This window comes from Helicoverpa armigera, chromosome 8, assembly GCF_030705265.1.
Source record: "Helicoverpa armigera isolate CAAS_96S chromosome 8, ASM3070526v1, whole genome shotgun sequence".
NCBI lineage: Eukaryota > Metazoa > Arthropoda > Insecta > Lepidoptera > Noctuidae > Helicoverpa > Helicoverpa armigera.
This window is the reverse complement of record NC_087127.1, coordinates 10,070,764-10,082,976: the sequence shown is the minus strand read 5'-3', so window position 1 is coordinate 10,082,976 and position 12,213 is coordinate 10,070,764. Positions and strand designations below refer to the sequence as shown.

Sequence of the window (12,213 nt, the reverse complement as noted above, 5' to 3'; positions counted from 1 at the left end):
GTGTCTATTGAATATTTCATAGTGTTGCCGAATAAAATCACATTGTTATCTATCGGCGGAGTTTGTGAACCGACTGGGCGGCCGAATCGGGAGTTGTTCGCCGCGTGAACGTGATTTTAGCTTTCGTCATAGCGAGACCGCACGTTACCGTAAGTTATAAGGTAATCTTAGACAAATGTCGGATAAAGTCAATTAGATGTTGGTATTTTTATCTCAGATACATTTGAATGAAAAAGAAATCTTTTCGTGTTCAAACTGTGAAGAGATATCTCTGTTTTAGTTTTATTTTTGCTTGTACTTGGACGTGAATGTTTGACGAGAAACGATGTAGGTAGGTACCTACTTACAGTGACTTACACTTAGAATATTTTGTTTTATCTATCTATTAAGTTAAAGAGCATAAAACTCTGTTTAGCCCTTTTTGTTACACGACTATTCTACAGATTTCACATAATTATTAGTACCTACATCTTATAAAGATAGGTACCTATGTCTTTTATTTAAAAATTTGTTATAGAATAGAGATGACATGAGACGGTATGGCAGGAGGATGATGATATAAATATGTCGTTTAAAAAATCGCTACCAAAATTCCAGAACAATAATACAAATTTTCCCATCCGTCTGTTACTTGAATATAGGATTATCACTGAACAGCTAGGTACACAGTACTTCTTCACTGTCACACAACAATAGAAGTCAATTTTTCTCAATCAGCACCCAGATAAGACTTCTAATGTTTCACGTTTTCCTTTTATGAGTCATTAGACTATTACCCGACTGTGTCAGAAGGGGGGTTATGTATTTATGTAATTGTATTAGTCACACAGATCATTTAAAGTCGTAGTTTATAACGATATAATAAAGTAGTTCTCGTAACTGGATGTGATTCCAAAAATATTGTTTTAAAAATATATAACGTGCTGTAGGAAATTTTTGTTTGTAAGTTTACAGTAGAGGGGAAAATTAACATCCGATTTTCCTCATATTATGTTTGTCTTGAAAAAGTTTCTAAAATGTTTCGTACCTGCATTGTTTCGTTTATATTGTTCAAAGTAATGTTTTGACAAAGTTTTTATTCTTCGTTTTAATTGCCATGTTTAAATTTGGAAGCCACATGAATACTGTTACCTGACTTTTTTGAAACAGGTGCTACAAAATTAATACCTATGGTGGATAGAGAGGTGCCTCTGTAACTACCGCTTTGCGTAACTAGGTATGTATAGCATACAATGTAATTCTACTCTAAGCGGATAATATAGCATTAGTTTCTAAACAAATGTTGAGAAAAGTATTCATAACTCATCAGTCATCAGAGACAAATTAAGGGTTACCAACATCACAAAACGTTCCACATTCAAACGCACCATTAAAAAGAGGCCACAACTCTAGGATTAAAACCAAGTTTTCCTTGTACATTTTTTTTTTCATAAAACTGCGGTGTATCGTGTAACAATGATGTTTGAGTCTCACCCGAGCGGTTGCTACAAATGAGGTGCGCGCTTCATTAAGTGCGCTTGCATTAGCAGTAATTGCTGGCTAATTAGGGCCTCATCCGTTGCACGTACCCACACACATGCACTTTTATTGTAAACGCACGACACGGTGTAACGTTGACTCGTTTTAATTTGTATGTCGCCAAGTAATTGAGCTTAGTATTAAACACGATGTAAGATATATTTTTTGTGTCATTCAATTTGTGAGGTTATACTTAAAGTACAAAATTACTTGAGGAAGATATCCAATTATAAAAGAAGAGTACTTAATGACGTGCACCGTAAGATTGTCATACGGTAGTTTCAATGTTTTAATATTCTATTTTGGCGAAGTTTAATCATAGGCTACAGCCAGCGTTAATTTATTTGTCTTTTCTTAGCAATCAATTAATATGTAAATTAGACTAGCACCCTTGCTACGGTAAATAAATATTGCACGTATATATCGTGAGGCGATAATAACTCACACATTGATACCCACATGAACTCATTCACACACACATTAAGTATGCGTGAATAGCCCACGCACACAAGCAAAGAAGTCATTAATTGTTCCTTCAAATTTATCAGAAGGTACCCCGTCAGTGAAACTACGCCTTTTCGAGATAATTATTTAAAAAATAATAATCGTCCGGTTGCAAATTTAATTAAAGAATTATTTTCTTGTCATTCACATGTGACCTTTATGGTGCGTGTTTAAGGGTCGGTCTTAATGAATGGTGCAAATAATTCTATTTTTAATAGGTTATTATTGGAACCATAATATTGATAATTCTATTGTGCTGAATATTCATTGTGTGGTACTTAATTTATTCAATTAATGAAATAAGTACCTACTCATTGTACAGAATGTATCTAGTTAAGTCCTGGTCGTTTTATTGCAACTCATGACATGATATATTGACATTATTATGATTTTTGATAAGACAGTGCTTATATTTTGTGTTACTGTTAATAACTGGTTAGTTACCCATAGACGAATATTTATATTTTTCTCTGCATTTTTTATTTTCTAAATCGGAATAAACATAAAAAAAGCTATAATTGTGCCTCTTTCTTTAGCAAGGAAACCAACCCATCAATTATTTAAAAATGGAATTGTTTTAAAACGAATATGGCTGACGAAATAACGTCCGCCTTAAGGTACGATTATAAAACTGCGAAATATTTTATTGAGGTCAATAATTGCTTTTTAATACACTTAAATCGTCTTTATGAAGAAAAAAATGGAACACTCTTGTCAGTGTGTATTGTCAGAGATAATTAGGTATATTGCGTTGTTCGCAGATTCGATCATGTTTATGGCGATAATTATTGTATAAATATATGCTACTCGGAATTATGTCCATGACGTCATCTGAGCAGTCTTAACTCATTTGCGTCGCAGCCGATGTTCAAGCCAACCTTTTTTGGTATTACGATAAATAATACTTAAACTTAAACGTAATAACTTTTACGGATTCTTTGATTTTTAAAACGATCGATAATTGCATCATCAAAAGATCATTACATATACGGAATCATTTATCCCTTAAACGTTGTAGTCATCCGCCATATTGCAGTCATTCTGGAAGTTTCGAGTGCGTTCCAGGTTGTCATTCTTGTGTGAAGTCACGATGACATTTCGTTAGTGTTCGTCAAAGATTAAGGGGAGAACAGGTGCGCCGAAATAATGTCAGCGTGTGACCGCTCAATAATAACCCGGCCTACTGACGTTTTTAAAGGACCTTTTTTTCCCATTGTTCCTGTCTGTGAAAGAAGAAGAAACTCATGGCGAATAAATTCCCCCTGTATGAATTGACGTAGGCTGGTCTGTTACGTAAGACTGTATCAATGAACTTGTCAATGGCACGATACAGGCTTGTATGTTTTTTACAAGCTTTTTTTAGTTTGCGCTCTATGCCCAGATGCCCTTTACAATTATAAATACAATACTTTCTTTCAGTAATTGTTTTTTTAATAGTAGGTATGGTATTTTTAACATGACTGTAATTAAATAAATTATTTTTGTGGGGTATAATTTAGAGTTAATCTGAGGTAAGAAATTGCAATATGTATTTTCTTTCGATCACAAAAAATATATTAAGCATAAGAAATTGTAGCGACTCAACGTATTCCTCTGTCCTCAACCGCGCGAAGTATATCGCGTTAAGACGGGTAACCACTTTGCTTAGTAGACTTTAAAGTATTTTATTTTCATTGCAAACACTTTTAAATAAGGACAACAATAATAAAGACAATATCATTATTTATCGTCACATTTCACGCAGCATTTGATCTTTCTTCATAATAAAAATTAACCCTTTGTAAGGTATCATTATAAAGGTTTATGAGTATTATTTAGGCGTCAATAAATATGAATTATTACTCGACATTTGGTGCCACTGGTATTCATGAATTAGCGTTTGTATGTCATAATTATTAAGTCCTAGATATTTTAATGGCCGACAAAAAGTGATGGTTGTGTGTGTCATTGTATTTTTTGTATTATAATTTGCAATTATAAGGTTATACCTAAGTAGCTTTAAGTTGCCAATAAACACAAGCGTAAAGAGTAAACCTATTTTTCCACTACAACATATTAAATATCAAATAAAAACGAAATTCCGTTTTAACATAAAACCACCACAGATAATTTCACGGTTAAAATATTAGCAAGTGATCAAACCTATTCACCTTTTGTTTCGACAATAAAATATTGTTTCACAATATAACCGGGCGCTTCCGCCCTTCGTATTTATCATCACCACGGTGCGGATTTTCAGCCAGTTTTCACGCCCACTTTAACCGTTTTCCCAGAACATTACAACATATTCATTACACTCAAACATGACTGCCATTCTCCCATTCACGTACCTTAAACCAAGTTCTAAGTAATATCATTTATAAGGATAAACGCGATAATAACATTAATACCAACTTAATATGAATGTAAAATGGTACAACCTTGAGAACTAGACACGTTATAAAACTCCATATAAAACCAGGCTATCTATACTTACAATGATTTACAATTTTAATGTAACTTTAATAGACGTCAAACGACAGACAATATTTATCTAGATTGTAGGCCAACAGAAATGAGGTATTAAACTTAATTATGGATGCGAGAATTAATGCTTCCAACCAGTAATTATGAGGTGGCATTAACTTAATGTCTTTGACTACGCACACATAGGCACATTGTTCACCCACACTAACAATCATGTAATAGTGTAAGATACGACTGTAATAATAACTAATAATATAATTATTGTAGTCATGTCGAATCGCTGCGTTTTACGGGTTAACATAATGCGACATACTAAAATTGTACTTTTATGTATAAACATTATTAGGAAAGTTACAATAGAACGATGTAATATTAAGAATTATGGAGAATAGTAAACCCGTCAAAATGAGCACTTAGCGGAGTAAGTTAAAAGTAAACTTTTTTTTTGAAATGCTATCAGAGAAACATTTCGACGACATGACTTAGTTAAAGATTTTAATCAACTTATTTTCTTCACAACTGAATCTAAAAATATGAAAATATTAGGGGTTTCATTTCTGTAAAAAAAAAAACAAAATAATTATGAATTCTAATTTGGCATTTATAGTAATTACTGCTGGCATTTTAATAACACAACCGTTTATAACATTTGAATGTCTGATTTAATCAAAAGATCAACAAAAGACCTCTTTGCTAATTCTTACCACATTATGTACCTACACAAAGATTTATGATATTTGTGAGTAAATAAGTCGCAATTTATACCTATAGGTAGCCTATATACGTACCACCAAAAGAATATTATAACTTATCTATCATCCATACTGATTTTGACAATGTTACTAAAATCACTAAAACAAGTTACGACAGTTTACGCCCAAAAACCTCAAAAACAACGTAAGTAGTTACGACTGTATACGCCAGACACAAAACTACACTTAAACGTCAAAAAATTCCAAAGCAAATGAGATACGATTGTTTACGCTCACAGTGTAGCAGAATCCAGTACGCTAATATATTCAGCGAGATATCCCCGTATAGATCTATTTATCACCATTACTTGCCGGATTAGTCGCGTCACGGGCGCTTCTGTAATTATAGGCGGCATACTTAATGCGCCACCTAATTATATATCGCATTAGATGTCTTGCCTGGAGCTGACTTTCGAAATGTCTGATACGTTTAGTTTTGCTTCGTTTGTAATGGAGTCAAATTGTGTGATTGTTTGTGCGGTGGTTTTGAGAAATAGGGATATGATTCTATAAAGATTTGTTGCTTTAGGTAACATTTTTTTCATTTGTGTACGTAGGCCAAGACATAGCGGATATCAGTCATCAGTGCATTCAAAATTATACTTCTGGTTGGATTTAGAAATTTGTAAAAACACATAATAATTTAATTTTAAATGTGCAGTGATTGATTGAATGCTTCACTGGTGACAATAGTAAGTGAAAGGTGAATTGAACAAATTAAATCGATCACTTGACTTTTACCTGTGAATCGAATCCTAACTCTAAAATAAAGAAAACACTCTATGTGGTTGAAAACTAGTATAAAAATAAACCAATATTCACCAAAAGCTACCGCAAGAAAATCTAACATTAGCCCGCTAATACCCAAAGCGGTTGTTCCGTCGCACGGCAATGTAAAACCAATTATACATTAACTGCTGTAAACATTATCTATGTGTGAGTTACCCTTGTATGTGTGCGACCAGACCGGACCAGAATGCTCTACTTGTTTTTAATCAAGACATTTATTAACTGTATACTTACTTTTCCGTTTCTTTTGTAATAAATCTAATCGAATCATGCGTGGTCGTTTTATTGTTAAATTTTGCTTAGTTTGAGATAATTAGCTCGCTTATTTTTGTACTTTAAAAAAATCTGTTTTTTTTTTTGCCGCTGCACTAAGTAAGAAATGATCTCTGATGCTATTTTACCACCCACTTTTCAAGCGTTGTACAATGAATTATTAAATTTCAAGAACCCAGATTAAGATTCCAGATTCAGATCAACCCAGCTTATTTCAAGCTAGTGTTTATTAAGACATTCTTCGAAAGGAATATATTGCGAAAATGAATTTTGTGAATAGCAAGCATTTTGAGAAATCATCAATTTGTGTCTGAGTCTAGAGATCAACCCTAGTTCGAATCAATCGTAAAGTCTAGAAGTGCCATCATCCTTACTAATATTATCTACAAATGCGGATATAATTCCGTCTGTCAGTTTGTTGTAGGCAGCATTCCGAACATAAATATATTATTTAATTTAAGTGCCCATTTCTTGAAGAAGTAAAACAACAGGCAAAAGTACTAATTCAAAATCTAATCAGACCAGGCCAATGTCGTAGGCACCGATTATTTTTTTACATAATTTTTCCGCGCTACCAACACCAGAAAATTGTTTATAAAGTGCGTGAACATGGCATTATTTATGTAATTATATCAGTTACGACGTTACATTACATCCTGTATATAATTAACATTAAATACCTCATTAAAGTAGATAATACGCTGACGTGCCTGCGTTTTCCTTATTACGCCTTTGCGGGTACTTAGGTAGATAATAACAAGTAAAGGTACCTAATTGAGATGTTTATTCAAATTCTGTATTGAAACTTATGTTTTGTGTTGGTGAATGTACCAAACCCCATTATGTCATGGAAGGCAAAAATTAAAATTAATTAATAATATAATTAAAATTGCAGTTTGTTAAGGTTCGATGAATAGAAAAGTATGGAATGAGAAAACATGTTGCGCCGACCCCAAATAAAATTGAAATAAGAGCAGGAGGATGATGATGAGGCCAAAATTAATAGATTGTAAAAAAACATTTTAAAATGCATCCGCAGAACCTCCTACTTTTTGAAGTTGGTTAAATATACGTTTCGAAATTAATAAAAGCGATACCCTATCATTGTCTTTTCAACCGACATATAATAAGACAGCTATTAATTTTGCAACAACGTCACCACAATGCAAAACCTTCAATTTGGGCATCATCGGCTAAACCGTTGGACAATAGCAACCGATGATTAAAAGCGACTGTTATAAAACAATTGCTCGGATTCACTCAATAAAACTTTTAACACACTATTGTCTGCTATCAAATGCATTTCCCCAAGCATACCATCAGTGCACTTGGTGCATAATTACGTGTAATAAAGGACATTACCCCCGGTTGATAGCATCTGTTTTACAGCTTTTTGTGTTAAAAACGATAATATTCGCGTGATGGGTTCACGTGGGGCATTAGTCATCAAATTAATTAACATACGTACTAATTAAATATGAATCGAGTTTAAATGACAGTGGAATTAAAATAATAATGTTCCGAGAAATTCGTGTCGGTTGTTTTGTTTTGGTATGTAGTTACGATAGTATACAAGGAATTCTTAATGAATCGTATATGATTGTAACTGCATAGCTGTCACTAAAAAGACTCATAATGAGTGACCTCTAAGGTTAGTGCTCATGCATGTATGTCATTTTCCAAGTACGGCTAAGTATTAAGTGTCAAATCATTACAAAATGGCATAAATTATTTACCGAGCTGAAAAACCTGTTATTTATTTCTAATGAGTATTCACTAAAAGTATTCACTCCTTGTTATATTTTTCTTCATCATTATCGGTCTCTATCTTTTGGAATCACCAACCAATACCATGTATGTAATACTGGTATCACTTTCGTGGTAGACAGTGATGCTATAATATAATCAAAAGCTTCAAACAAAATTGCAAGTTATTTAATCCTACTTCGTGATCAAGAAGAAAACCACATGACAGAGTTATTGTCGTATCGCATATAACCACACCAAGCATAAACGCCCGACAAATTCCTATAGTGCAAAAGCGCTATTAGGCATACTAAAGACAGCGATAGTCACTTTTCATCAGGCAATCCGTCTGTTCATTTGATCCCTAATACATAAAAATTACTACAACTACCATTTTACCTCTAAGTTAAATCTAAGCAATGCCATAAGTATGCGACCTTAATAGACCAAGTTATCTAGAGTAATATCAACTAGATCCGATATTGCGATAATAGTTCGTAATTAATGTCATTTGTAAATAAATGCCTCTAAGTACACTTGGTCATAATTACGATTATAGGTATCTAAAGACTACTGGTCCATTTGGGATTAAGTATTATGTCATCTAATTATTCCTAGGTGATTTAAAAGTCTGTCTTCTTCTGCCCTAATGCACTTATCCTATTTTTTTATTTGTGGTTGTCTATCTTATTGTTTATCCATCCACAAAGTTAAAATTATATTACATAATTATAAATATTATTAAAAACATCTCGATATTAATTCATTTAAACATTTCATCTGCCTTTCCTTTTCTAAACGCCCTTCCAAAAAAAATCTTTTCGTATGTTTTAGTTAATATTCAGATATGCTTATTTATTTTAGTACTATACTTAGTAAACCCCAACGCACTATATTTATGACGCATGTCTTCAGTTCCAGGTAAAATACCCTATTGTATTCATATAATTAGTAACACATTTTATTAATTAAGTGGTTTATTTTAATAACGAACTACGTCACTTAAGTATGACCCGTTAAGGAAACGTTAATATTGGACCCGGGGAATTCCGATTGGTAAGGAAAACTTCAATTACCTACAGAAGTAAATCTAAGATCATTATTGATTATGGAAACCCAATTTGACGACATAATCTTAAAAAATACCAACAGTAATTTAGTGGTTCTTCCGTAATATCGGAAATCCCTAATGCATTCCAACACCCATCATTCCTAACTTTACAGCCAATTTTGTTCGTAAAACCCATCAAAATAATGAAAATTCATCACTAATTAGGAACGAAAAAAGCTCCCCTCACCAACACAACAAAACGTTGATTAGTAATTCACTCACACACACAAGATCCATGTAGTGGCGTCACTGTAATTACATTCATTGTCACATAATTACTACTAACACTTGTCGGTGCACCCACGCTAAAACACATTATCTGCACTCTACACCAACTTAATTTCCTACGTCATAGGGGTGGATTTCCAACAGCACAAGTGTACTTCAAACTTTGTGATCCACATCAAACAATGTTAGACTTGGACAATTATGATGTAATTGATTTTAAAAATCAATTATTGTTATAATTGTCGATAATTCGACGAACTACGCGTTGGATCGGTCGACATGTCAGCTTGGTATATTTTTCTGTACTTTATCTATGTCATTGGATAAATGGTTTCGAGACCTAGAAACTGGTAAATTAGAACTGAGTTTACCTGCTACTAATTTATCCTAACATCGATTTTATAAATTGTCGGACTTTATTGAAACACATACCTGAAAACATTTATGTCTATGAGCAATCGGACTCTTTTATTACGAAAAAAACTTAAAATACACTAAATAGAAAACTACTTCTAAACTCACCTGTTGATGCTGTTCATAGCTGCAGATCCAGGGTTTTCTCTTTCATTCCTTTCTCTGGATCCTTGTCCGAATCTATCAGCGAAGTTTTCTCTTTCCTTATAATGCCTTTCGGGTCGAGGCGAGGAGGATCGTCTACCTTGCATCTGCTGAGGCATACTGTTCTGCTGAACCGTCTGCAGAAGGTTGTGATTCCCTTGAGGCTGCTGCTGCTGTTGTTGCTGCAAAGCTTGGAGTAACTCTTGGGCATTGGCCGCGCCGTTTGACAAAAAGTTTGGCAGTCCTGGATTTAGTAGGGCGTTTGAAAGTGTCGGGTTCAGCATGTTTGGCCGAATGTTGGCCGATTGTTGGGGGTTGGAGTTCAGGAGCTGGTGAGGTTGGGCCATAGCTTGGAGGTTGGCGAGCGACGTGGACACCACTTGGCCGTTGTTTAGAGCTAGGTTCACCATCTGATCGTTGGAGTTCACGTGGTTGACTGGTATTGTGAGGATCGTCTGCGTTGCTATGCCTGTTGAGGGGAAATGTTTATCAGGTCCAAGTGCAAATTGTTATCAGTTCTAATGCAATATTATGTTGTAGAATTTATAGTCATTAATCAATTAATTAGGAATATCTGGAAAAGCAATATGAATCCTGGAAATAATTATGAATTCAGTTTAACAAATAACATTAGACACCGATTTTAACAGACAAATAATTAAACATTGTATTTAAACATACTTTTATTTTACGTATTTTTTTAAATTAACAAGCTCAATAACCTAGTCACGATTTTAGCGCGAATAATCGCAACGAAATGAACTAGCAGCTATATTAATATAGTGACCACGTGCTCAATGGGATTTCCCGTCAACACTACAACATGACTAACGATCATGCTTCATTTAACTCCTTTACTATACTAATTACTTGTTACAGGTCTTTTGCGCAAGATTTTTTTGTTGCTGTAAGCACACCTTTTGTTCCTGATTTAGTTTTTATGTCAATCGTGGACTTACTTCAATTAAAATGTATTTGTATGTATTTCAAAATAATGTACTTAGTTTATCACACTTTGTTTTTAAGTTTTATGGAGGAACATTAAAGCTTGTTTGACATTTTAAGTTGAATGCATTGATTGCAATTGCAAAACGTAACGTCTTTCGAATTTTGATAGTTTTCTGCTACTATGTATCTATTTTTTGTTGCTATTTCCAGGACATTCACATTATTCAAAGGACATTTTTATAAGACTAAGTCCACCTTTATTTAATCAGTATAATATGTAAGGCATATTCTGGTCATCAGTATTTTTCTGCCTCCATTTCAAACAGTGCTACAATCCATTCAAAATTAAACCCTAACTCCACACCCCAAAGTACAAACTCATTCACATCTTACCTTGTGAAGTCGGTATGAGTAGCTGAGCACCTTGGATGCCTTGCACCAGCTGACCAGACGCTAGTATCAGTTGTGGCATCGGGGACGGCATGGCGGGCGGCAGCATATTGTTGTTCGCCACGGGATTCGGTGATCCCATACCTTTTGAAAATGGAATAGAACGTAAGGAGATGTTATTACGAAAAAAAAATGCAAGCAGACAAGCAGGAATAGAATGTAAGGAGGTGTTATTACGAAAAAAAAATTGCAAGCAGGCAAGCAGTTGTTTTTTTTTGTAACTTTACACTAACCAAGGAGTTTTTAAGTGGGCTTTGGTTAAGGAGGCTTTAAACTATAGTATCGAATATATTTTATTTTTATTAGTTCTGTTGTGTGACATTTTGGAGTTTTGATTAAGATTATCATAGAATACTTAAATTTGTGAATGCTTAAGTGTTGTAATTTTAACCAAATTTCATAGATTGCGTGATTTTTATAGGTAGGTAGTATATGTAAGGAACTTCAGAATTCGATTAGAGACGAAACAAATTATTTTTAAAAGACCTAAGTAAAAACTAAACAAAGCAATAATTTTGAAAACGTGTGTTAGATTTTTTCTTGTTTTATAATTTAAGTATTGAACAATATTATCCGTATCATTTTGCAAAATATAGTCACGTATCATAATCGTGGAACATAAAATAATTTTAACAACATAATCCCTAGAAAAAAGACCAAGTTAAAACTCGATGATAATTTGACACGACGTTTTTATAAACACCTTTAAATAAATTCATACTTAATCAATAAACATATGCTGTTTTTATCATTTTGTAATAAAAATTAGACTTGGTGTATAAAATATGTGATTATTTATATATGGCTAAATATCTTATGTTACCGCAACTGTAGTGGTTCCGGCAAATTACAAAATTACCAGCAATGATC

The 12,213-nt window shown here is 33.5% G+C and overlaps 1 protein-coding gene across 11 annotated transcripts in view; it reads right to left on the bottom strand.

The window, feature by feature from the left end:
- The window catches only part of Pdm3 (pou domain motif 3), a 133,213-nt gene that overhangs the window by 19,577 nt on the left and 101,423 nt on the right, over positions 1–12,213 (bottom strand). For all 11 annotated transcript variants that reach the window (XM_049838230.2, XM_049838235.2, XM_021328804.3 and 8 more), the window contains 2 exons: positions 11,287–11,427; positions 9,910–10,414 (listed from right to left, as the gene is read on the bottom strand). In XM_049838230.2, coding sequence (XP_049694187.1) covers positions 9,910–10,414; positions 11,287–11,427 — 646 coding nt within the window. The remainder of the gene's footprint in view (positions 1–9,909; positions 10,415–11,286; positions 11,428–12,213) is intronic.